We start from the raw sequence: 27,876 nt of genomic DNA, 5'->3' as shown, positions 1-27,876 counted from the left end.
ATTTATATTTTAAATATCATATGTATCCCGTATATTTAATCGAAAATTATCTCTTATGTTTAATCGAAATGCTGCAATTATTTTCACAATTTTTAAAAATATCACATCTTTCCCTTGAGATTACTACTTACATGATAGTTATACTCTGAAACTCATTCATATATCAAATATATTCCTTAAATTAAAATTTTATTGACTTTTGACTTATTTACCCTAAATGATATCACATATTTATTTTTTATTTTATGAAGGAAATAAAATATAGGGAAAATATTAAGAGTATCTCTCGTGTTTAATCGAAATGCGAGATTTATCTCTTCCATTTTTAGAAATATCAGACATATTCCTCCAGTTTAATATAAATGACATATACCTCTCCTAAAAAATGTTATATTATAAATATCATCATTTTCGTTTATTTTTTACAAAAAAAAAAATTTGAACTTCCCAAAATACCCTTAATGAAATAATTTTTTATTTTCTATTCTATATACAAAAAATTAAATTAAGAAATAAACGAAAATGGTGATATTTGTAATATAACATTTTTTTTAGGGGGAGATATATGTCATTTATATTAAACTAAATGGATATGTCTGATATTTCTAGAAATCGAGGGATAAATCTCGCATTTCGATTAAACACGAGGGATACTCTTGATATTTTTCCCTAAAATATATTAATGAATACCTACCATTTCGTGATTCTCAGAGATTAGAAATAGATAAAAATTAAAAAATCTAGTGTGGAGACGGAAGGAATTCATATCGGACACATTTCTTATTTCTTCTTCGACAAACTCACAAAACTATAAGGTCATCGTTATCGCTTTCTTGGGCCGCCGGAACTAGTCTCCAAGCTCATCGTAAGATAAATGAGATATATTTTTTTTAATAAAATGAAAAGTAAATAGAGATACTTTTTATAAAAATAAAAAATAAATAGAAAATTTTATCAAAGGCATTATGTGCATTTAATATATCTTTTTTTAATTATTAAGTCAATTAAAAATTATGAAGAAAGTTATATTTGATTTAATACATTTTTTATAAGATATAATATGCTATAAATAAATAGTAATCTGAAAGTATATCACATTTGAAAATTGGGGGAATAATCGCAGCATTTCTATTAAACATAGGATATAGTTATGATTTTTTTTTTTTTTTTTTTTTTTTTTTTTGGGAACCTTCTTGGAGTTATTCAAAGAGTTTATTATCTTTAAATCTAGATTTGAAATCTATTAAACGTTATAATCAAGCAATTAAAATCCAATCCCCAAATAGACACAGAAAACAGAAAACAAAAGGAGACAGAACAATAGAGACAATCGCGGCTCGCAAAACCCTTTGTCCAAGAATTTCTCTCTCTAGATCGGAGGGCATTCGATCTCTCCATCTTTCTCTCTCTAACAATGGCCACTCCGGGGCTCTCAGGGGTAAGCCAATTCCGGTTCTCGCTGCTAAATTCAACTCGGATCAGTGGTCATTTCGCCGAATCACTTGGTCGGATCTGAAAAATATCTTACGAGTCACGGCGTTTGTTTTCCTTGGACAGGGCTTCTCAGGTTTCACTAGGCTCTGCAAAGGCTTGGCTGTAGTTCTCGTCGGCGGTCACATTGCGATTCAGGTCCTGCCTCAGTCCGTCAATTACCTCGCTCTCATACCCGCCAGGTATTGCTTTGCCTTATTTGATTCCTCGTTTCTCTTACTTGATTTCAGTTTTCGTGGAAACGGCGTGAGCCTGGTTGAGCTTTAGTAGAATGAAAAATCACCGCTATCTTAAGAAGTTCTGGAAGATTACTTTGACCATGTTTATGATTCAGAAGTGGAAAAATTACTGTGTTTATATGATACAACACACTTCCAATTACTTTTGGTTTGATGCATTTCTGGAAATATCACATTTCGAAATTGAAAAATCGAAAGTCATAAACCTGCTTGAGGACCCAATGTTATGACATTGCAAAAAAAAGAAAAAGAGGGTCTGATACGTACTATTAGTAACAGAATAGCAATCAACTTAGCTTATACAAGAAATTCTAGGGTGTCACAATAATGGCTGTTGAGCATTCGAGAGGCTTTGAGAATCTCTAAACAAGAGCAAGCTCAGTCACAAAATATTCCTTGACGATCCTCACGCACGCCACACGATCGTCAAAAAACCCAACTCAGCATGAAGACAAACTGAAAGAGAAACCACCCATACCCATCACACATCAGCGCTCTTAGCCTTACGTATAGAATAAGTAAAGTGAACAGGATGCACAACATATACTCGGATATTCGCAGCTTTAATCTTCTAATATGTTGAGTTTGTAGCATACCAATAATATGGTTGTGATTCTTGTGGCCAAATGAAAAAAAAGAAAAGAAAAAGAAGTTGAATGAAGGAGTTTATGTTGAGAAAGTGGATATATTAAATGTTTGCAGGGTTGAGTAGAGTTTCATTTAGAAGTTGGGTGAATCACATGGGGAAATGTGACAGAATTTGTGTACTTTTTAGCAATAGTATACATGAGAAAATTCTGTGTTCAAGTTATGAGCTTGTTTCAATTTTCAATGGTTTTGATCCTGGAGCTGAACGGTAATCAAAATCATTCAAACTCTTGTTTTGTAGGACGATCCCTTTTGCTTGGAATCTCATCACAGCTGGTTATGTTGAACAGTCGGTACATGGGGTATGCACTTTTGTAATTCTTTTTATGTCATTATTATGATCGTACATTTCCCTGAATGTTCATAACCCGTTACCTTCAAGTTCCGTTTATCAAAATCGTATTGAATTCCACACTGGCTCGTTTAATAGGTTTTTCTGAGCACGCTGGGTCTTCTCTTCATCGGAAAGCTGCTTGAACCTGTCTGGGGTTCTAGGGAATTTTTCAAGTTCATCTTCGTCGTTAACTTTCTGACTTCAGTATGCGTTTTCATTACTGCTATTGCATTGTACTACATTACAACGCAAGAAAATTACCTGTAAGTTGTGACATCAGTAGTGTTCTGCTTTTATTTTGCGAATCCATTTTAATTATTTTTCTTCTTTTAAATATCTATTTCCCCGCTTCTGATATAATAATATGTTTCACTATATTCTGGTATCGTTTAGTCTGATCATGTTTATATTTTAAATGGGCTTTTTAATAATGCTACAGAAAAATCCACTAGAAATGTCTTTTAATATTTTTGTCTCTGTTTGTCAATGGTTCCCTTGTTGAATCCAATTTTCATTGAAATCTTCTATGGAGTAAACCAATTCTTTATAATTAAAGTAGGAACTTGTATTACCGCTATACTTCCTTGTGCCTTCTTTTGATACATATTTCTGGTAGCTTTCTATGCTCTCTGATACATGCATTTATATACTATGTCGTATAAAGACCTTTCTTATCATAAAGAAAAATAATAATAATACTGTAGATCTCGTCTGCTAGGTACATGCCTCTCTCTGGTTTCCATGGGGTCCTAGCAGGATTCTTGGTTGGAATAAAGCAGATCATTCCCGACCAAGAGTTTCCTGGATTAAAATTAAAAGCAAAGGTATGAGAATTCATTATTATTTATCCAGAGAAGACTTGTTTCAGCTCTGAGGATTGCACTTAACACTATGGAAATGCCTTGAAAAAAATATCCAGTGGTTACCATCTGTTTCACTGTTGCTGTCGATGGTCATGTGTATCTTCACATCGGAGACCACAACAATCCTTCCAACTGTAGTATTTGGCACATACGTGAGCTGGATTTACCTCAGATACTGGCAGCGGAAACCAGAGACGAAACTCAGCGGAGACCCGAGTGATGATTTTGCATTCTCAACTTTCTTCCCCGATTTTCTGCGGTAAAAATCATCGAATCTCTCACCTATAATTCATTTTTCCTCATTATCCTATATAACTAATTGGGGGTGCGATAATACTGTAGCTACTACAGTAACCGTTTCTTTCATTTAATAAGTGGCACGTGTCTTCCAATATGAAGAGTAACCAATTACAGCCATACGGTGCAGGCATAAGAACTACGGAAAAAGTGGCACGTGACACTTTCTGGATGAGAAATCAGCTACAGACAAAAAAAGAAAAATAAAAAAAGGGAAAACAATTCAAGATAAAGCCAAAATAATGACTAACGTTTCTTTATTGGTTGTAAAAATAAAATCCAAAATTTAATGGGTCCACTAATTTTCCTTCTTTCTCTCTTTTATCTCTCTTTTTTTAGCTTTCTCTCTCTCTGATTTCCATACAGTTGATCAAAACATTCAGTATAGATACATATTGATACTATACCTATAAATATAATTGTAGTTAGCGGATCCTAAATCTTCATTTTCATTTGGCTATTTCACATTTCTATATTTGTTTATGTGTTACTGTGTCCTATAAATATTTATTTATACATTATTGGGTCTCACAGCAACTTCTTTTTGGTTTATTTAATACTTATTAAGATCTAAGTAATAAATTTGGCCTGTGACATAGGGCAAAATTTGAAAAACAAGAAAGCGGTAAAATAGGGCCTAATATAATTGTTGAAATGAATATTTGGTGGTATTAATATATATATATATATATATATATATATATATATATATATATATATATGTGTGTGTGTGTGTGTGTGTGACTAAATTTAGTAATTATATTTATAGATTAGTTATGTAATTGCTTAACATATTAATATTCTAAAAAAAATACAAATTATTGGGATGGTATTTTTTTTACAGATTAGTTATGTGATTGCTTACAAATTATATTTACAGATTAGTTATGTGATTGCTTACAAATTATATTTACAGATTAGTTATGTTTAATTTCATTGGATAAATATAAGTCCGTAATGGTTATTCATATAAATAAAATGAATTAGAAAATTATATTTATACTTTTTACATAAACAAAGGGGTAATAATATATTTATACTTTCTTTCTCAATTATGTCGTTGTATTATCGTCTGTAATATAATGCAAATAGCATTTCTTATATTATGATAAAAAATTAATTATCATGTTTTCTTAAATAAACAATTTAGTTTAAATCTAATATTTTTGATAGTTCAAATATAATAGGATTGAGAACGATGATGTGTGTGCAAAGTATATGAAAATACGAGATTATATTATGCCTCTATGTATGTATAACTCAAATATTATGTATATATAAACAAATTTAGTTAAGTATTAAATATCATAAAATTCATTATTATTATATTTATAAGCTCATAAGCATTTTGAAGTAGGATAATTTTCTTTTTCACTTACCGCAGCAACGCGCGGGTTAAATAACTCGTATCATCTAATAGCTTATGTTGCCTGTTTGTGATCCAGACCTGTGATCGATCCGATTGCTACTATTTTACATCGATTGCTCTGCAGAAGATCCGAAGCGTCCAACAGTGCAGAGGATTATAGCCATGAAGGTGCTCCATTGCCTGGTTCCGATCCGATTGAGGCGTCTCGGAGAAGGTACTCTTCTCTTTATAGCCGTACAATATATATGACTGTATAAAGTCTGATGGTGAGAATAGATATGCGCTTATCGATCTTTTTATTCTATATATAATTTATTTATTTATAAAAAAAATTTATGGTAGGGAAAGAGGAGCTCGGGCATTAGAAGAAAGACTGGCGGCTGAGAGACTTGCGGCTTTACGGGAAGACTCACGGGATGCCACCGAAAATGTCTGATTGCGATGTTAATCGAGTTTCACTTACGAAATCATGAGTGTTATGGAAAGTTATGTTTTCCCCATGGTTCTGGAAAATTATTTTGTTTTGCGTTTCTTTTTGCGCGGTATGCAATCAATGTTCAATTACATAGAATAGAAGGTCGAGTTCAGGCTGTGGGGACTTGTTCGTTGGCAATATCTTTGACTCTTTCACGTTGATTTACTTGTATAAACAAACGAATCCTTGGATAATTCTACTTTGAGAGGGAAGTCATATACTTGTAGAGGATAATACTGTGTTATAGTCATTGGAATTCGTTCTCTCCCTATGCCCTCAAGTAAACATTCACTGGATATCAAACATTTACCACCATCGATATGTTCTCTTTATATATATATATATATATATATATATATATATATATATATATATATAATCGTTTTTAGCCAATCGTAACGTGACACGTCATTATCTTATCTTAAATATGTCTATGATTATATTTAGCATTAATTTTAAATGCTTCAATGTTTACCATGTAGTTTATGAATCCAACACCACATTTAAAACCCATATATGTCAAATAGTCCTTAAATTGTTATACAAGTGAGGTTTTGATTCATAAACTAATTGAACAAGAAAAATGGACCTACACTAATTGTTGTTTAAACATGTTCGTTCTTCTTCAAATCTTCGTGCGAGATCTCTTCGATCATATAGACTAGGAAGTATATATCAATAAAATATGATACTATTTTTTTTTATCTATCATATATTTTAATTTGTATCTACTAAACGTGTATGATACCTACTTTTTTCTTTCCTCAATTCGTCCTCATTTGCCAATAACACAAACAATGAAGACACAAGTGACGTCGCAGTTAGTACACCAGCTAAATTAATCAAGGAATTGAAACTGAGAGACCATCAATGGACATCCAAATTAACGGTGGCTGAAAAGCAAAGTCCTAAGAAAAATACTCAAACTGGAATGAGACACCAAAGCATGGTGTTAATTGATTCGGACGTTAGCGCTTCTTGACATTAAGATTTACTTTTTAATAAAAATAACACTTCTAACATATTCTTTTTAAAGGCAAACAAGATAAGAGGAACAATATTCAACCACGACATCGAACCTCTCCAAAACACTCTAGAACTGGTTAAAACCTATAATGTTTCAAATGCAATAGTAGCAGACGAGAAACCTTCATACAAATTATACAGAACGGAAACTCATTTGACGTTCAGAAGAGACACAAAAATTGATGAAGTCCAAGAAGATAACACAGCTATGGTGGAAGGATTGTACGAATTCACTTCACTCGATTTGTGCAAGAATTTCGCTGATACAACAACTGCATTAAGTATGTACTTTATTATTTATTTTATTATAAACTGTTAATTCATTTATTCAAATTAATGTCTTACTTTATTTCCTTCTATTTAATCTCCTTTAACATCGATTCTTTTGCAGATGTTGTAGGAGTCGTGATACAATTTCAAAACAAGAAAAGAAAAATGACGTTGATTTCTGTCAGATAACTTTGATTGATCAAAGGTTTGATTCGAATACATTTCTCCTACACTTTATTTATTCATTACTATTTTCTAATAGTGTTATACATTACTGTCAGTTTTGATGTTATCAGGCTAGCGTTGTGGGATAATTTTGCGACCAATGAAGCAAACCAAATTTCGGCTATGATAAAAACCAAGTCGATTATTGCTGCAATCAATTTGAAAGAAAAACAGTTTCAAGGTATATTTATTTACTCCTATGTTTATCTTGTTAAAATATAGTGTACGTAGACTATATAATAATATATATAAATATACAATACAAAGGAATATTTTTGTTATATACTCATAGTTGAATAAGAGTAAGCTAACTATATACTCATAATATAATGAAAGCACGACTCATCAAAGCTAAACTTAGATACGTATCAACTGCCATGGATTAACTATATATTTTGCATTTAGAGGGCCAGAATATCACCTTAGTTTACGGTTTGAATATGTAATATGTATCTGCTGGAGTAGGACATTGCTACAAAATTAACGAATTTATGTCGTTAGATAATTCTTAACTTTTATCAAAATAGTATTATGATTTCTTACACAAGATCAACATAAATATTTTTAGCTCCATGATAAAATTATTCAACATTTTGGTTAGTACTTGATTATGTCTTCAATAAACAAGTTTATACAAGTTTATCACTTTCAAACCTTTTTAAATAAGGCATAGTCTGTGTATCCCATTTTATTAACTTTGAATTTTGTTCATCACCTGTAGCGTTTTGGAATTAATATTTTCAGGTTGCGAAGTTTTATCGACAAACTGGAGGAGCACAATTTTCATCAATCCTGAATTTTCTGTGGCCAAAACAGTTTCATTGTGGTATATAAATATATATATATATATATATATATATATATATACATATATTTGTTTCATTTAAATACATTTCAAACTTATTATTTACATTGTAACATTGTTTTTTTTATATATAAATCTAGGAATATTGCTAATGCATTAAGTCTAAAAAAATTGGCAAAAGAGCAAAAAGAAAATCCTACGACGCAACTAATTCTGCCACCAAAGGAAGTGATTTATTGATAATTGTTGAATTCATAAATATGACAACGAATGTATCACATTATTCTTCTTTGTCAACTACCAACTATATGTTCAATTGCTAGTTGTATTGTCTAAACAATTAAATGTTAACAGGAGGATAAATCGGAAAATTATTGGATCAAAGCGACGGCACTCGTCGAAAATTATGAACAACGTTTCTACTATAAACATTGTTCAACATGCAAGAAAGGAACCAACGTACTGATAAATCAACACTTCACATGCCAAAATTGTAGAACTGAAAAAAAAAAAAAAAAAAAGCAAAGTTGTGCCATGGTATATATGTGCTACACATAATATTTGTTAACACCAATTACAATTGTTTACTTATACAACAAACAATTTGTAGGCTACGCATTCAATTTATCTTGACGAATGGTTCAAACAAGCTGGAAGTTACATGTTTTGGCTATATCGCTGAAAAGCTTTTCTCGTGCAAGGCTAAACAAATATACATCATTCTGGAACAGGTAAATCAATAATATATGCTCGTGTGTATTTCTTATCTAAATAATTAATTAAAAAATAATGGTTCTCCATATATTGCTATACAGGGTTCACAAAGTGCTTCTTTGAAACCAATATTCAAGGCCGAAGAAGCTATCACAAAAGCATTTTTGGTTCAATACACGAGAAAATTCAATTCAACAGGAATGGAACGACAACTCACTGTCAATCAAGTTTACAAGCTGACCGAGCTTCGTTCTTTCAACCAAGCGCTGGAAAACAAAGAAGCACACACTGGCGATGATCAAGACCAACAAGACACAATCCAAAAGAAAGAGGAACATCACTCCCCAACAACATCAACCTCTAACAAAAAACAAAAAAATTGAGTAAAACATGTCTTCTTAAGTTACTTTTAAACTTTTTGGTTTGCTAATTTTGCTTCCTTCTATTTGTCTATCAAGACACCAAACTTTTGGCTTTTTATTTACTTATGTCAATTTTTTTTTTAAATATGTCATTGACAATATATTTCATTGAAATGTTTGCACTTATTATGGGAGTCTCTCAAAAATTAAATCCCTAAGTATTATATATGGTTGAAATATTTGATATCTTAATATTCGTTTATAACCTCATGCTTTGAAGAAAAACTTGGTAAATTAAATCATACATATTTTAATTATTTACTGATTACAACAAACACCACGTGCGAAACACGTGTTTCAAACTAGTATACATATATATATATATATATATATATATATATATGATATTTGTAAACAACTAGCCTACGTATAGGGGGACTTTTAAATTATAACTCAACTATCTATTTATTTAGGGAAATAGTTCATATTTCTCATACTTCCAAAATTGCCATTGGTTTCATAAAACTTCGTTCTTATTTGTTTGTTAATTCCAAATTTTTTCCAGTTATTCATCATCGGATTTGAATCATGAAATCGTTTGCCAAATCGGAGACATGTATTTTGCTTTTTCGAATGGTAAATAATATTTACTATCGAATGGTCGGACTGTAAATATTATTTACCATTAAAATTATCCTGCGATTTGCAACCAGGATATTCGACGCCTCATTTGGAATAGATGTTTAGGATCGTCGATTTCGTAGATGTTCTTCTATTGTTCTTATATTATCTGTTTGTCTAGGTTAGTCATTTAATCGTTCTTAGTTTTTGTTTGTCTAGTGTAGGTGTTTAGGTTATTTGGTTTCATAAAAGTTCATTCTTATTTGTTTGTTAATTCCAAATTTTTTTCAGTTATTCACCATCGGATTTGAATCATGGAATTGTTCGCCAAATCGGAGACAAGTATTTTACTTTTTCAAATAGTAAATAATATTTACTATCGAATGGCCGGACTGTAAATATTATTTACCATTAAAGTTTCAGAGTCTCGGTTATTATGTTCTATGGGTTAATCGAATTGGAAATAATATTTACCGTATTTTATAGTTAATCTAACAGAGAATTGATCGGAGATGTTGGGCTAGGGTTTTGATTATGGTGTTCTATGGGTTAATTGAATTGGAAATAATATTTACTTACTATTTTTTCCAAGTCTGAGAACGAAGACGTCTTCGTCGGCTTCGGAAGCGGCGAAAACATAAAATTGGTGGCGGAAAAGGAGGTCTGAGGCAATATCGGAGGATTGGAGGATTCGAAATCGACGGAGAGTTCGGAGGCAATATCAGAGGATTGAAGGATTGATCGGAGTCGGAGGCGAAAATTTTGGTATGTATTTGATGAGGGGTAAGATAGGAATATAATATTGTTTGGTAGTGGATTGGGCTAGTTACCTTATTTAAGTGATAAATGGGCTATAATTTTAAATGAGATGGTCAATTTGGGCTAGATAACTAACCGGCCCTATATATATATATATATATATATATATATATATATATATATATATGAAGCAATGACAGCATAAATACCTAATATTTTTTATACCTACATTTAAATGCCTATTTTTTCGTGATAAAAATATTTAATGTTAGATTTTAATTGCACCATTAACAAAAATTCGGTTAAATTTGACGGAAATACACGTCGCAACACTCAAATAAAAAGCGATTTAATATTTTTTCATCAGATTTAAATAAATAAATCAATTAAAAACGATTATTATATTATACTTAAGCATTGATGATGCTATGAAAACATTTTAATATTTATTTTTTAATATTAACCAAGCATTAATAATATATTTTTTAAATACTTAATTGCTTTTTTTTTAATATTATACACGTTTTTATATTAAAAACGATATATTATTTCTATAATATAATTTTTAGAATATAATTAATAAAAAAAATTATTAATAAAAATGATATTATTGAAAATGGTTTAATATTTATTTCTTAAAATTAGTCAAATATTAAAAATATCAATGTAGGAAAAGGCTTGATTAATTTTTTATATTAATTTTTTTTTAAATAATATCATTAATACTTAATTATAATATTAATTCATTTTTAATTATTTTTTTTATAAAAATGATATTATTAATGTTTAATTAATTTAAAGAAAAAAATATTAAATCACGATTAATTTGAGTCTGACACATGTATTTCCATTAAATTTAATTGATTTCTTTTAATGGTGCCACTAAAACTTAACATTAGGTACTTATTCCGCAAAAAAAAAAAAAAAAAAAAAAAAGGTATTTAAATGTATGTTTTAAAAAATATTAAGTATTTATGCCGTCATTTTCTCTCTACATATAACATTTTCTATTATGCATATAAATGCATTTGCCAAATAAATGAATTGGTATTTTGTAACAAAATAGTTAGGACCTGAGATTTAGAGCATGAACTAGTAATAAGAGTTAGTTAGAAGATTAGATAGAAAATAGTAAAAAATATCATAGCCTATAGATAATGCTGAATTTATGCTGGTATTTCTGTATGAAAGTTAATAGAAGAAAGATTATTATTATTTGCTTTTTTGTGCTTCACAAAATACTATTTCCATAAGTATCGGTATCGGAAAGAACTCTTCCAAAAGCGTTTTGTAAGTGGAAAAATGTTATCGGAAGAAATTCTTTCCGCTAATTTTCATTAGTCCTAGTTTGTGTCTACTTACATTGATAATTTCTATTGATTAATCTCTACAAAATAGCTTTTTTTTAAGGAACAAATTTGGAAAACAAACTATGGTCGTTGACGTATGATCTTCAGTCAACTTCATATTTCTTTTTTGGGGGCGGGACGGAGCTCTAGCCTTTCTTGACTTCTTTAAAATAAATAAAAAAATTGAGAACCCACAATTAACTGACTAAGAATTAGCTGGCTACCCAACTCACATTTCCAATTACTCAACACGTCTGAGTGCGTCTTGACTCTTGAGAAAATCACTTATTCGAAACGGTAGTATTAAATAGATATACAATATCTTGGAAAGAAAATTATGTTTTTATTATAGAATTTTTTTAAAAAAATGGATTGAAGATGTCTTGATACATATCTTGAGTTATAATTATATTTCTTATAAACATAACTTAATTCGTCCCGGAATTAGAAATTGTGAATCAGGAATGTAAGAGCTATGTTATTTTTAAAGATTAACAGTGTATTCATATTAGTTTGATGAAGAAAAAAAACACACACACACACACACACTGAGTGATTTTCATGTCTTTTTCATTTAATATTTACCATACTAGAAATGACAAATCATAAAGAATCATTTCCCTCTTCCATAGAGAACCATAATAATTTACAACTTATTGTGGGGGACAACAATTTACCACTTGATTTCACACAGTACATGAAGATGCTGTGACATTATAAGTGATCTAACTGGAAAATCTATGCAGTATATGTATTCAATGAAAATCTTTTATTTCTCAAGTCGCAAACATTTTTTTTCCCAGCTATACTCTGAAGTAAATTGCATGAACTTTTCTAGATATAGGATATAGAATGCTGCGGATCGATCAGCTTTCAAATGCTTCAACAGAAAAATACTGCTTCTGGACCATTTTTCTGTAATCTGAAAAATGAGAAAAAGAAAACCGTTAGAACTATTGATTTGATCACCAAGAATACACCGTTGATTTGATTAAGTTATTGCTTTGATTAGAAAAAGTCACCGACCTTCCTTGCTACTACTCCACAACGTAGCAGCATAATTGTTGAGAGGACTCTCGGGGTTAGGCTCTGCAACAAAAATCAGAACGTAGTTTAAGTTAATCCAAGCAAACGATTAAACGGAAGCAAAAACCTGATTAGCTCTTCTAAAAAAAAAACAGCAATCAGACCTCCTAAAAGACTCTGAATGGACAGAAGAATCGTCCTGCAATCATAAGCGGAAGACCACTTGTCCTATATAAACGCAGCGCAATGAGAAGAGTATCGACTTAATTAGTATTAATTTACAACAACATGTTCAACTTTGAAATCGGTAAAGACACTCAGCGATAATCTGAAACTCGCTTGGTACAAATATACCTGCAATATGTCTAGGCATATATTTCCGAACTGATCAACATTGGGATGGAAACACATGGTCTCGAACTTGACTTGCGGCGGCTTGAAAGGGTAATCGATTGGGAAGCGCAGAGAAAGTTTGTACGATAAACCTTCGTACATTGTACCTTTCCCACCCTCGATCGTGCCGATCCACGAGAAAATGCTCTCTCCATCAGGAAAAGCCGATACCCCAAGATCGCCGCCGTTCATCTGGATAATATTTAAACACTCACCAATCATGATTCATCGAATCAATTACACATCTACCAAATTCATAAGGCTAAACTAACAAGCCAGTCTTAAAATCTAGAAACTATCAAACCCTTGGACACCAAGAGCACAAGAACGGGAAAAAAAAATCGGATTCAGATATAAAAAAGCATTCACTTCACTGTATGTCGCCAGAACAACTACGAAATTCTTGAAACTTGAATGTGATCATCGAATTGTTCCTGATATACGTCTTTTCAATACGATCAATCAAGAAAAGAATATATTCTATATTTCCGTCCTAAAATGACCAGCCAAATCAAGTAGATGTTAATTAAAGAAAGAAATGGAATTACGCACCATAAGAGACATCAACTCCTTCTGAAGCCTGTGAAAGTTGAACAGCCAATACATACGATTTAACAAACTATATTAACAATCAAGACCAGGAAATCCCTTTCAATTTCTTTTCCACGGGAACAAACAGAAAACTGACCTCTGAGAGACGGAAGTGGTGTCGACGGTGGTGGGCGACGCGGCGGGCCGCTTCCCCGGAGAATGACGTGGCCACGATCGCGGCGAGTTGTCGGCCGTCGGAGTAGGTCTCACCTCCATGATCGCCGGCGATCAAAAGGCCGCGATTGAATCAAACAGGTTATCGCCGGAATCAGAGAGTGGGTGGCGAGTTTTTGTTTATCTGATGATGATGAGCTTTTTATTCGTTTTCTTTCTTTAGAGATTTTATTTATTTATTTATGTATTGGAATTGATAATTAGTCGCTCGCTCGCAGCATAATAGTTAATAGAGGCACGATTTAGTGTGTGTTTCTTTCGAGTTGGGTATGGGATTGTCAATGTGATGCATCATTATTCAATTATTTGGTGGCTTTTTATTAAGCTATACTAAATGTTAATGTTATTTACGATTTAAAAATTACAAAAAAAAGGTGGTGAAATTATTGATATGTTTTAGTCATATACACACACAGAGAAGGATAGAGAAGACAAAAGTAGGAAAAACGACATACATACACACATGCTACTTCTGATTAAAAAAAAAAACATACAGACATGCTACTACCAAAACAATTGTAATATTGAATCCTGTCCCAATTTGTATATATTTTATAATTGTAAACTAAATTTTGAATGTAAATTGTGATTTATTATTTTAGATTTTATTTAAATATTTAATTAATAAATCAATCATGATTAATACTATAAAAAAATCTTGCAATAATTTGGTTTTATAATTTAATTTTCTCTGTGTTTTTTAATCATGTAAGAGTCATTGCATGGAATCATGTGACATATTGTTAGCAAATACGTATAGTCTATGTTGAATTCTTTTTAATTCCACAATATATCATACAATAATTATACTTATAAATTATGTTATGAAATAATGATTACATTCTATTAGTAATCACTATAAGTTTTTTATGTTATAACTCTTTTATCAACTTTATAAATCTTAATAACTGTATTGTCATATGCCGTTGGAATCTAATAGTATTTTTTCTTACATCGATTAAAATTAAAATATGGTATCTGTACATATGGATGCATGGATATGAATTATATACAATCGCAACATCTAATGAAAATATACGAATTTTTATCTGGCAAGTGGCAAAAATAATTTTAGTGCAAGTAGTAAGAATTAATTGAAAAATAAATTTTAAATGGTTTAAAGTGGTTAAATAAGGTTATTGAAAATAAAATATTAAATTAGAAAACATAGTTAGAATAATTATAACATACAAATACTTCATATATAATGAGATTAATAATTAATGTACGTACGTATCACAATTCAAATTAACTATGAGAGGCTTTTTTTTAAAAGTTCACAAATGTTTTTTCCACCTAGCCTTACGATTAGTGCTCAAAATGGTTGCAAAAAAATTTAATCATTCAATTTTTTATATTTTAACGGTTATTAATTAATGAAATTAAAATACAAATTTAAATTTAAATATATGCATACACTGATACGCATGACCGCGATTCCAAAAAAGTTTATTCCTTCGCTAACAGTGTTTGAGAGGTAGTTTTCAAATTCCTACTATTTTAAGAGACTAATTTTTTTTTTTCTATTTTAACCTCAACTTTATCATTAATTACATTTCATTTTTTTTCTCACACCACTTTAATACCCCCACACTTATTCTCATCAACTAAAAAAGATTTTTTTTTTCTCTCTCCACATTCTCACATTCTCTCTCTTGTTGTTCACTCGCCCAAACCACATTCCCACCCGTCTCTCTCTCTCCTCTGAATCCTATCTTAGCTTGGCCGGCAAATCCCATTCTCTATTAATCCTCTGTCGCCGGCGTCTTCCATTCTTGATACCTGTTACATATCGGCCAACGAGTTTTCATCTAGATACACACGCGTTTTCATCTAAGTGACATTATATGATTTAGTGACACCAGTATAACTATATGAAAAACACTTGACGATTTAGTGACACTATTGTAACTAAATCAGTGGCATATAATTAATCCATCAAACTTCTTAAAATTTAGTTACAGAAGTGTCATTAAATCTTCCAACCTTAATAATATTTAGTTAATGACACTTCTGTAACTAAATTTTAAGAAGTTTGATGGATTAGTTATATGCCACTGATTTAGTTACAATAGTGTCACTAACTGGAAATTTCGAGTTCATATCGAATAGCTGGAATTTGTCGGAAGAAGATTTCGATGAGTTCTCGAGAGTTAAGGAAATTATCGAAACAAATAAATATTCTAGAACACCTTATATATATTTGAAATAAATTAAATCGAGTAGAGAATTTTCTTGATTTATTTCCTATATTATTTCTCATCAATCTATGGTAGCTTTTGTTTCTCTTATGTGCATTGTTGTAGTTAGCTTAGCAATCAGTAGCTAGTAAGATTTAGCGTTAATATTAAGCAGAGCATATTAGCTTGTAATTAATTATTATTTCATTCTATCAATGAGAGATACTCTTTAATTCTCTTGATCAATACAACTCTCTCTCTGTATCTTTATCTCGTCGCTATCTTTACAATGCTAAAGAATGAAAATAATATTATACAACTCTATAAATGAGAAAGCAGGAAACAACATCACCTCTAAATACTACATTTTTTGGAAAAAAAAAGAAAAAAAAGAAAAGATTCATATCTTTGTTTGTATTTCAACACGTTCAAAAGAAAAGAAAAAAAAAAATGTACACCCGAATTAACCCAAACCAAAACAAACTCACAACCAGCAAGACGTCGAAGTTCAGAGTTTTTCGGGGGGTACGGTATCACCAATGTACAAAAAAAAAAAATTCATCATCTCTACTTCCCAAAGGAAAAGTCGGACACGGAGATCTTGACCTCGTGCTGCTGCGAAGAAGACGACGACGACGGTTGGTGGTGCGCTCGTTCTTCGCTGACGATCATGTCGCGCGTGACGACGTTGTTGTTGTTGTTGTTGTCGTCGTTGTTATTGTTATTGTTTCCGGGGGAGGAAGAGCCCTCGCGGTCGAAGAAGCTGTTTTGGTGGTGGGCCCGCGGGGAGTTTTGGAAGCTCTCGGGGGCGGTGCTGCTGCGGTAGTTGTGGAGGAGGTGCACCGGGGACATGCCGTAGGTCGGCGTCGCCGGCCGGCTCGAGAACGGCGAGTTCGTCTCCGAGTGCTTCCCGTGCCTCGTGTTCTTCTTCGCCGTGTGGTGCCACTTCTTCAAAGCCGTCGCCACTCTGTCGTTGAATATCGTCGGCTTCATCGTCGACCCCATCTAATAATATAATATATACATATCCATAGCCAAATGTTAAACATATAGCTCAATTCATGTCATCTTAACGCAAGAAAAGTACTTCGAATTGTTGATTTATAGCCAGAGATGGCTTAGAACCAATAGTTCATTATCTAATGGATTTTTGCGTTCTAATACTCCATCTTAGAGTTATCTAACGGAACGCATAGTGATTCTAAATAGGTATTTACTAACCTGTGTGACAAGGGCATAGAGAGGCAATGTGACATAACTGCAAAGCACTTGTATGATGACCCTGTGGTGGACATAGGAACAAATCATTCAATTCAATTAATAAAGGGTTAAATTATTGAGAGAGAGAGAGAGAGAGAGAGAGAGAACTCACCCCATAGAGACTCGAATGACTATGTCTTCGGTGCGCTTGTGGAAGCAAGAGTCGATGCTGAAAGCATACTGAAAGGCGCAAAAAATAAATTGAGAATTAATTAGGAGTTGAAATTAATGTCTTTATCATTAGAGAAAAAATAAATAAATAAATTGACATTATAATTATTAAGAACAAGACGCACCGTACTCCAGGCGAAAAACGCGAGTTGAAACGCGTTCTGTTGTCAAAATCGAAAATGAGTGCACATTAATATGGGATAATGAGATGACAATTATACAATTACCATTAAAAAAAATTGATTGGGGGTTAATTATTATAAGTACCTGGAAGAGAACAAAGTTGATGAGAAAGAGCATGAATTTAGGCTGGCCGAACCAGAAGAGATCATCTCCTGGCTGAACCAACGGAGCTCCTTTCACAATGTCGCCTCTTTCCTGAATCCTCAATCCCATCCTTGTTATGATCACTTGCAGTTTAGCTCCAACCATTAGGATTATCTGTGAAATTACGAAAATGGGTCATCACCGATGATCAACCAATACCAAACGCTCTCTTGGGAATTTTAAATTTGATGTTAGTGTTGTTTTCACAGTTTCACTTACAACGAGAGGGATGAATGGAAGCCATAAGTAGGAGTAAATTCCTGTAAAAAAAAATTGTAAGAATGTAAATAAATAGATTCTATAATACTAATAATTATTATTATTATTTAATTCGAAGTCATAAATTGTTTGAATTGTGGTCCATTGACTTACCATATGTGTTGGAGAGAAGGAACAAAACGGCAAAGAACCATATTATTGGACTGCATAGATTAGATTATGGATAAAGTCAGATTTTGTGTAAAAAGTAAAACTAATATATATTAAAAGTATAAAAAATATTTCTCAAAAAAAAAAAAAAGTATAAAAAATATAAAATAAAAAATAAAAACCGTTTCTCATATTTCAAGATTTAATTTAATAGCATGCTGACTATATAGATGTTGAATGAAAAGCACCACTACCAACCTAATGCCCACAACAACTTTGAAATCCTCTTCGAGCGATCTATTAATGTATTTGTGGAAGTCAAACTTTGCTTCACTCTCTGGTGCCAAATGTGCCTGAAGTGAAGGTAAAAGCAAAGCATGGGCTTTATATCTAAATGAAAGTGAGAGAGCTTAAATAATGCCAAAAGTGAAGAATTTGGCTTTATATGCAACTAGCTATGCGTACCATTATAAACCCATGCCTCAGAGTGAGGTAATCGACCTTGGTGATCACTGACCCATAGAATTGTCTGAAAAAGCAAACCTGTTTGTAAAAGGAAAAAAAAAAATCATATAAGATTAGACTTATTTTACGTAAACTACAAATCACAAGTTAAAAAGGTCATAGTTGACAGGGAAAACACTTTTTAAGTCATTTACGTCCTTTATTTAAGTTCTAGAATATTATTTGGGAATATCGGATATTATTATGAGTATCCGAAATTCAACAAATTATTTTTCATTGATATAAATTTAGAGATATTTAATGGCATCTGACAGCTGGTATTAACAGTTAACGCCTGTCAAGTTGCTGCTTCAAGCTTTTATTATATAACTGTGACAGTTTTGAATTTTCATATTATTGATATAAGTGTATAATTAAATAGGACTTGTTGAATTAAATTATTTGGTATTTTTTATGACATAAAATGAATCTGAAAATGAATATAGGATAAGCACGTCCCACTTTGATAACACGTTTGATCCACCCAATTGTTTTATTTGACTTTGAAGTCGTCCTTTTTCACTAATCCAAGTTATCACTCAATAAATAGATATATTTATAAATAAATATATGAAAGACAACTTACAATCCAAAGGGTAATTGGCGACTGGCTCCATAGGTGTAAATGCCTTCTTCCAAAGGATGTGTCCCTTGTGAACCTAAACCTCTCTGGATCTGAATCAAAAAAATCAATGATATTAAAATAATAAATAAATAATATAAAATCCTAGGATTTATTAAACCTCTTTATCTAACTTCTCTAGTTGCCAAAAACAAAATTGCTGAGAGAGATTCTTGTAATTGTCGACAAATTATATCATCATTTTAATATAAATGTAAGATGATTCCAAGATTGTAGTTTAAAAGTCAAAAGTCAATCCTTCTAATCATGTGAAGCTTTACTCTAATCAGTCACTTTTCATCTCAACCATAAGAGAATTGAAATATTATTCTATTCTTTGCACACATTTTCATGACTTTTTTAATTCTATTCACACCATTTTATGATTGAGTGGGGGTTTCAAGTTTGGAAAAATGATGGGAAAAACAGATCTATTGACTCGTACTAAGCTCAAAAGCTTGGTAACTTTAAAATAAAAAAGTTATAACGTTTTAAGAAAACAAACACAATAAATTATATATTACCATTGTTGTACATGTATTCAATCCTCTTAGTCTCATCCTCCCAAACCTTCCACTTTTGCATCTGCAAAAAAATCAAAAAAAAAAAAAAAATTTATTATTATTACTTTTTTTTTTTTCTTAATGAAGATAGAATTTGAGAGAGAAAAAGTAATTTATCAGTTATTACCTTGGTCCTTCCCAAAGCCAAGGTTATAATACAATAAAGCACATGGAACAGAGCTAAGACGAAGATGAATATGTGAAGCTGGTGAAGCGCATATCTAGACAAGAAAGCAACTTTTTTCTGAAAAAACCAAAATAAACTTCATTAGCATAAATAAAGGAGCTTTAAGAAGAGGGAAAAAAAAAAACCCAAATAATATCAACTTACCCTTTTGTAGCAATAGTCTGTGTAAGAAGCTCTTTTTGGTTTGGAATCGGCGGAGCAAGGATGCCAGCTGGCAGCCACTTTCGGTGAAACGCATATCTCCGAAATGTATTGTTGTAATACCGTAAGTAACAGTGATATGAACCCCAAAAGCATAAGCTCTAATTCATCACAATTCACAAAAAAAAAAAAAAAAAAAAAAAAAAAACCCAGTAAGACTCACATTAATTATATCTCCTCTTTGAATCAAGAATAATATATGTGGATGTATATATATATATATACCTGCTTTGATCTTCTCAAGTGCTTCATAAAGAGCTATTTTGTGTTTCCCTTGTAACCACTGTAAGAAGGAAAGAAACATATATAATTAACAAGGTACATACATACACACATATTTTTCAGTGATATAAATTGGATGCTTACGTGGCCAACGCGATGAATGAGGTGTTCGATGAAGAGCGAAACGACGACCAACAAAAAGCAAACAACTGCAACGGCCCAAGTTGGCGTCTCCTCCAAGGTACGCTCGAATGAATCACGATTATCAGCCATTTTGTGTGCCCTTTTATAATATAATATCTATTCCCTTTTCCTCTCTCTCTCTAAGGGTAGTCGGAAAAGACGAAGAGGAACTCCTTTCAGAGACGAATTTTCTCAGGCGAGCTTATACTCCGAGTTTGTTGTTTTGTGTGATGTAGTAATGTTGTAAATGGTGAGTTTTGAGGGAGAATGTTGAGAGCCCTTTTTATAGGGAGAGTGTTATAATACAGAGACGTCGACTTTGTGTTATCAAGACTTTGACTTATTCAAACTTGAACTGTTATAGGGTATTTTGTATTTCTCTCCCATTTGGGAAAATATTATTTATACTCAAATAATGAACGCCATTTTTTTTAATTATTTAATTGCCATTATAGTTATTTTCACATGGATTCCCTATATATATATATAATGTATGTTCAAATATAGCATGTCCGTATATTAAATAAAAATTTATCAGGACGCGTATTTTAAGTTTTAATAATAATTAAGAATTAGTCTGTTTGCATGGTCAATGTATTGTGAAATTTTGACAGTTTACTATTCGTCCTTCTCGTCGACATGTCAATCAGCATGATAGTGAAATTTGTGTTTTATTTTCTTCGTAATTTCTAAACTGGCATGAAACGTATCTAATAATAAACTAGAACATAGTATAAATGAAATGGTGAGAAACACGTAACTCTAGACCAGACGGTCTTTCTTTTTGTCTCTGATTATTTGCTACGCGGATAATTGTGTTGATTGTGTTCTTTGATTTTTACGACTGGTGTTAGGCTTCCATTCCTCGGCTATTGTCGTAAGATACTATATTAATACTATTTTATTTTTATTTATTATTTGCCATAGAAAAGTTATTGTATGATAACTTGGACCATCTTTTGCTGCTATACAAATGGTTAACAGGGCTGTCTATATGGCTAATTAGATATTAACATGCTCATAATGCCAGATTATTGAGGTCTTGATTATACCGATGAAAATGGCTAATATTGTATAGTTTTTTTCCTGGTCAATTCTGAACGTGATTTACATGTGCGAATAAGAGTGCTACACGTTGACATTTTCTCCTTTGCGATGAAATAGATCGGGTCTAATTATTAAGTAATTAATCTACGTATTGTATATAATTTATGAACTCAAACGTATGAATTTTCAAGATCGCGGGTCAAAGTAAATTGTTCAATATGCACATACATATAGCAGGCCGGGGTTATAAGTTATCTCTCTAACTATACGACTAGCTATGATAAGCTAATTAGATATATGAGCATAAAACTTAAAAAACTTTTTACTATTTTTCAGAAAACTTTAAATTTTGGCTATTTATAAAATTATTGATTTTAAATGTTTATATTCTATAATATTTACCTATAATAAACCAGTATTTATAATATATAGATTAAGCTCTTTCATTATATATGATTAGTTATAGATGCATTTGTAATTATTGCTCCAAAATTTGTTAAGTACTTGCGCACTTTATTATTTAATTGTATTATATATATCTACATTTTCAACTCTCCAGATTCGGCAATTATTTTGTTGCTTCCTTTGATTATCTATCAACTTCCAATCGTATTATTTTTTTCTTCAAGAATTACTTATAGTCCATATAAATAACTATGGCTCAATTACAAAATCTTTTATTGAGCCGATTTAAACTCTCAACATTAAAATATTAACCGAACTAAGTATCTACAAAATCAAGAAAATAGTACAAGTTAAACCACGACCCATGCACCATATTATTCAAAAAAAAAAAAAAAAAAAAAAAAAAAAAAAAACCACACGACCCATGCACCATATTATAAAGACGTAGGCATAAATTGAGTTTTTTTTAATAAAATTTAGCCATACTATTAATTGAGTAGTTATTTGACTATGTTGTGTCGATACGGTATTCATTCGTACTCATTAATGTTTTCAAGAGTGAATTGAGAGTTGTACTTCAGGTTTTGATTTTTTTTTATTTGTAGTTTTTTTATTTTATTTATATATGCCATTAGTGAGCTACAAGTGTTTTAAGGTTAATGGATCAATTTCGTGGTGATTGAAGACTTTTCGTACAATCTAGAGCAAACAAGAAACATAATGCTCTCTTCTGCACGATTTGAAAATTCTAATTGATAATTTTAGATGATTTCTTTCCAAAAACAGAATATATCTTTATCTTAACTTTACAACGCATATTCATTTACTAAAATCGGAGTTCGGAACAAGAAGTTATGATCAATTCAAATTTGTTGCGCCATCTGGATAGAAGCTCATGTGACGGTCGCGTTGATTGCGCGACCCAGATTTCAACTTTCGCATTTTTGAATTAATATGATCTAAAGTCAGAAACGAATGACAGAATGGAATGAATTTTATTCAGCCATTTAGGCTTGTTTAAATAGAAAATTACAGAGTAAATGCATTACATAAAACTAGCAACTAATTGATCCTATCTTATCAAAACAGATTACAACTATTAAAAGGAGATTACAGCTAATTACTTCTGATTCTAATTAATTACAAATAGAATAAAATATACTAAATAAAAATCCTAATAATTATTGTTAATATTCTCGACACCCCTCCTCAAGCTGGAGAATAGATATCGATCATTCCCAGCTTGGATAGAAACCCTTCGAACATAGCAGTAAAAAGTCCCTTAGTAAGAACATCAGCGAGCTGTTCAGATGATGGAACAAAGGGTATGCAGATATCGCCGTTTTCCAGTTTCTCCTTGATGAAATGTCGATCTATTTCGACATGTTTTGTCCGGTCATGCTGCACAGGATTCTGAGCAATATTGATTGCTGATTTGTTGTCGCAGTACAACCTCATCGGTTTATCTCCTTCAACCTTCAGCTCCTCTAAGATCTTCCGAAGCCATAACAACTCACATAATCCTTGCGCCATGGCTCTGAACTCGGACTCCGCACTGCTTCGAGAGACAACTGGTTGTTTCTTGCTCCTCCAAGTAACTAAGTTGCCCCAAACAAAGGAGCAATAGCCGGTGGTAGATCTCCTGTCTGTAGAACTTCCGCCCCAATCAGCATCCGTGAATATCTCCACTCTTCGGCTCCCATTCTTTGAAAACATAATTCCTTTACCCGGGCTTCCTTTCAAGTAATGAAGAATCCGATAAACCGCCTTGGAGTGTTTTTCTGATGGACAATGCATAAACTGACTAACCAAGCTCACTGCAAACGCAATATCTGGCCTTGTATGCGCCAAATAAATTAGCTTCCCCACCAGCTTCTGATACCGGTTCTTGTCCACAGCCTCAGCACCATCTTCTTTTTCGAGTTTCTGATTCGGATCGATAGGAGTTGCCACTGGTTTACATCCGAGCAATCCAGTCTCTTTCAAGAGATCGAGAACATATTTTCTTTGTGAGATAACTATTCCTTTTGAGGATCTAGCCACCTCCATTCCAAGAAAATATTTGAGCTGTCCTAGATCTTTGACCTCAAACTGGTTGGATAAGAAGTTCTTCAGTGACTCCAACTCTACTATGTCATCTCCAATCATCACAATGTCATCTACATACACAATTAAAATAGTAATTTTACCATGATTGTGTTTGTAGAACATCGTATGATCTGAATGAGCTTGAGTGTAACCATGTTGTTTCACAGTTCTCGTGAATCTCTCGAACCATGCCCTCAGAGATTGTTTCAATCCATATATGGATTTCTTTAGCTTACATACTCTGCCATCCTTCTTTAGCTCATCAAAGCCTGGTGGAGCTTCCATATACACCTCCTCCTCTAGCTCGCCGTTTAAGAACGCATTCTTCACATCAAACTGTCTGAGAGGCCAATCCAGATTAGCGACTAACGAGAGAAGAACACGTACGGTGTTTAGTTTGGCCACAGGAGAGAAGGTTTCCTCGTAGTCCAGGCCGTATGTCTGAGTGAAGCCTCGTGCTACGAGTCGAGCCTTGTATCTCTCAATCGAGCCATCAGCATGGTATTTTATGGTAAATACCCACTTGCTGCCGACACATTTTTTCCCTTCGGGTAAAGAGGTAAGATCCTACGTGTCATTCTTCTTCAGGGCCTTCAACTCCTCAAAGACCGCCTCTCTCCATCTCGGAACCTCTAGAGCTTCATGTATCGCCTTAGGTAGTTCATCATCCATAATCCTGGTGGAAAAGGCTTTGAAATCTGGTGAGAGCTTATGATAAGATACGAAATTGGATATTGGATGTTTTGTGGTACATGATCTGACACCTTTGCGTACGGCTATGGGTTCAAAGAATTCTGTAGAAGGTTCTAAATTTGGAAGAGAAGTAGGAGAAAGAGAAGTCGTACCTTGGACCTCGGTCGAGTCCGATGATTGGCCCACCTCGGGAGCTGGTGGAATATTACTTGGTTGAGTCCTCCTTTCAGAATAAACACGAAGTTCAGTAGGTGGTTCCAAGTTGTTTTCTACCTGGGTCACACGAGGTTGTGAATTTATAGGTTGTGAAATCCTAGGATTAGTTACAGAAATAATTGGTTCCACTGAACTATTTTCAACCGATTTTGGCAAAGATATTTTCTCCCAAAAACTCATTTCAGAATCATTCTCCCCCGGAATGGAGTCTTTCTAAAAAAAAGGTTGTTTTTCAAAAAAAGTGACATCCATACTCACGTAATATTTTCCAGATTTAGGATCAAAACATTTATACCCTTTTTGTGTTGGTGAAAAACCAAGAAATATGCATTTATGTGCCCGGGGATCAAGCTTTCCTCTATTATGGCCGTGTATGTGAACAAAAGCAATGCAACAAAAAAATTTTGGTGTTAAATCAGTGAACGATCTATTTTCAGGAAACATATTCTTTAGTGCTTGCAAAGGAGTGATGTAATTAAGAACTCTTGTAGGCATTCGATTAATCAGATAAGCCGCAGTTAAGAGCGCTTCATTCCAAAAACGATTAGGAACATTCATAGCAAATAATAATGCCCTAGACACCTCTAATAAATGCCTATTTTTCCTCTCAGCCACTCCATTTTGTTGGGGAGTATCAACGCAAGAACTGTGATGAATAATTCCTTTTTCTTTCAAAAAATCACCCAAGATTGCATTAAAATATTCTCGGCCATTATCGGTTATAAGAACTTGAAAATTAGTATGAAACTGAGTATTAATCAAAGAGTGAAATTTTTTTAAAACATTTGCTGCCTCGGATTTTTCCTTTAGAAGATAAATCCATGTGATTCTAGTGTGATCATCAATGAATGTGATGAACCATCTAGAACCTGAGGCAGTTTTTACTCTTGAAGGGCCCCAAATATCACTATGCACGAGTGAAAAAGGTTTTGATGGCATATACTTCAAAGCAGGATAAACAGATCTATGATGTTTTGCCAATTCACAAACTTCACAACAAAATGATGAGATGTCTTTATTTTTAAAAAGATTTGGAAACAAATATTTCAAGTAATTAAAACTGGGATGGCCTAACCTATAGTGCCACAACATTATTTCATTCTCACAAGACAAGGTAGTAAAACATCTTGGTTTCTGAACTTGTTCATCTGAAGGATTTTCTGAGACCAAGTGATAGAGTCCATCAACTTCCTTAGCATTGCCAATCATCTTCCCCGAACAAGGATCCTGAAATTCAAATCCAGCAAATGTTATTGTAGCAATACATTTGCAATCATGAATAATACGACTAACAGAGATGAGATTGCAAGAGAGCTTTGGAACATGTAGGACATTTAATAATGTGAGAGATAGAGAAATAATAATAGAGCCTTTTCCAGCAATAGAGGTTAGAGAACCATCGGCAATTTTAACTTTCAGATTTCCAGATAAAGGATAATATAAAGAGAATATGGAGGAACTACCAGTCATATGATCTGTTGCCCCTGAATCTATGATCCAAGGGTTTAATTTTGAGCCGGCAGTGAAAGCTGTAGGGTATGTACCTTTTTTAGCTAAAGAAGAAGAGGCAATGTAAGATGATGAGTTAGGAGTGTTGGATATGGAATGAGAACTCATTAGTTGATACAATTGCTCTAGCTGTTCTTTGCTGAAGGCAGACGTCTCTGAGGTAGATTTCGGCTCTTTGGAAGTGTCTTCGGATGAGGCATGAAAACCCTTTGAATCACGAGGATTCCGGTAAGATGAAGGGTTCTCGGCTGGCCTGCCATGCAGCTTCCAACACTTCGCTTTGATGTGTCCCGGCTTGTTGCAGTGCTCGCAGAACGGTCGGTCTTTCTCGCTGCAACGATCACTGCGACGTGGTGGCTGACTGGAGAACATGGCAGATGGTTCGGTGGAGGTTGATGAGTGTCCGCCAAGCATAACAGTCCGCCGGCTCTCTTCTCTTCTGACCTCGGCAAAGACCTCTCTTGTACTCGGCAGTGGATCACGGCCAAGTATGCGTCCCCTCACTTCATCCAGCTCTTTATTAAGTCCGACGAGGAACTCGAAGACGCGCTCTTTCTCCATCATTTTCTGAAATAAGGCTCGGTCCTTTGCACAGACCCACTCATGATCGCTGAACATGTCTATTTCCTGCCACAAAGTTTTCAAATCCGTATAATATTGAGTAACAGATTTATCACCTTGTTTTAGCCGCCATAGCTGAGTTTTGAGCTCGAACCACCGTCCCGCATTCCCGAGATCAGAGTAAGTCTCGTTCACAGCGGTCCAGATAGCATGAGCGGTGGGCAGGAAGAGATATGTTCTTCCTACGCTCGGTTCCATGGAATTTATGAGACACGACATGATCATAGAGTTTTCTGCCTCCCATTTTTCCGTGTCGGCAGCCTTCTCAGTCGGTCTCGTGCTGGTACCTGTAAGATAGCCGAATTTTCCACGGCCTCGGATGAACAGTTTAACCGATTGGGACCACTGTAGGAAATTGTTTCCATTCAGTCTGTGAGAGGTGATGGACAGGTTTTGGAAGGTTTCAGTGTTTGGAGAGATTTGTGGTGGGTGAGCAGGGCTCATGAGAGCCGATGTATCATCAGAGGGTTCAGCCAT

The 27,876-nt window shown here is 33.1% G+C and overlaps 3 protein-coding genes and 1 pseudogene across 3 annotated transcripts; 1 reads left to right on the top strand and 3 right to left on the bottom strand.

The window, feature by feature from the left end:
* The first annotated feature begins 1,239 nt into the window (after positions 1 to 1,239).
* LOC149379406 (rhomboid protein-like protein) lies at positions 1,240 to 5,981 on the top strand. Its single transcript, XM_089604361.1, has 8 exons — positions 1,240 to 1,438; positions 1,558 to 1,673; positions 2,620 to 2,680; positions 2,809 to 2,975; positions 3,431 to 3,536; positions 3,632 to 3,834; positions 5,318 to 5,455; positions 5,584 to 5,981. Exons 1-8 carry the CDS (start codon positions 1,415 to 1,417, stop codon positions 5,675 to 5,677), a joined length of 909 nt encoding a protein of 302 aa, XP_089460487.1. The 5' UTR covers positions 1,240 to 1,414; the 3' UTR covers positions 5,678 to 5,981.
* A 6,462-nt stretch (positions 5,982 to 12,443) lies between these two features.
* LOC149379405 (uncharacterized) lies at positions 12,444 to 14,229 on the bottom strand. Its single transcript, XM_089604483.1, has 6 exons — positions 13,955 to 14,229; positions 13,819 to 13,846; positions 13,228 to 13,458; positions 13,038 to 13,101; positions 12,874 to 12,936; positions 12,444 to 12,769 (listed from the first exon to the last, which is right to left on the bottom strand). Exons 1-6 carry the CDS (start codon positions 14,071 to 14,073, stop codon positions 12,714 to 12,716), a joined length of 561 nt encoding a protein of 186 aa, XP_089460609.1. The 5' UTR covers positions 14,074 to 14,229; the 3' UTR covers positions 12,444 to 12,713.
* A 2,163-nt stretch (positions 14,230 to 16,392) lies between these two features.
* Positions 16,393 to 21,120, bottom strand: MLO12 (Seven transmembrane MLO family protein). The gene is made up of 15 exons (XM_089602420.1): positions 20,782 to 21,120; positions 20,641 to 20,698; positions 20,359 to 20,516; positions 20,155 to 20,271; positions 19,989 to 20,049; positions 19,429 to 19,517; positions 18,804 to 18,881; positions 18,597 to 18,691; positions 18,342 to 18,391; positions 18,189 to 18,229; positions 17,910 to 18,083; positions 17,768 to 17,803; positions 17,584 to 17,651; positions 17,433 to 17,493; positions 16,393 to 17,216 (listed from the first exon to the last, which is right to left on the bottom strand). The coding sequence occupies exons 1-15, from the start codon at positions 20,908 to 20,910 to the stop codon at positions 16,779 to 16,781; spliced, it is 1,653 nt and encodes a 550-aa protein (XP_089458546.1). The 5' UTR covers positions 20,911 to 21,120; the 3' UTR covers positions 16,393 to 16,778.
* Positions 21,121 to 23,481: 2,361 nt separating this feature from the next.
* Positions 23,482 to 27,876, bottom strand: LOC149379403 (uncharacterized; annotated as a pseudogene).

This window comes from Urtica dioica, chromosome 12 (assembly GCF_054948205.1).
Source record: "Urtica dioica subsp. dioica isolate 48M chromosome 12, U.dioica_male_clone48M_v1_H2, whole genome shotgun sequence".
Lineage (NCBI taxonomy): Eukaryota > Viridiplantae > Streptophyta > Magnoliopsida > Rosales > Urticaceae > Urtica > Urtica dioica.
The sequence above is the reverse complement of the archived record's forward strand: the minus strand, read 5'-3'. Positions and strand labels throughout refer to the sequence as shown.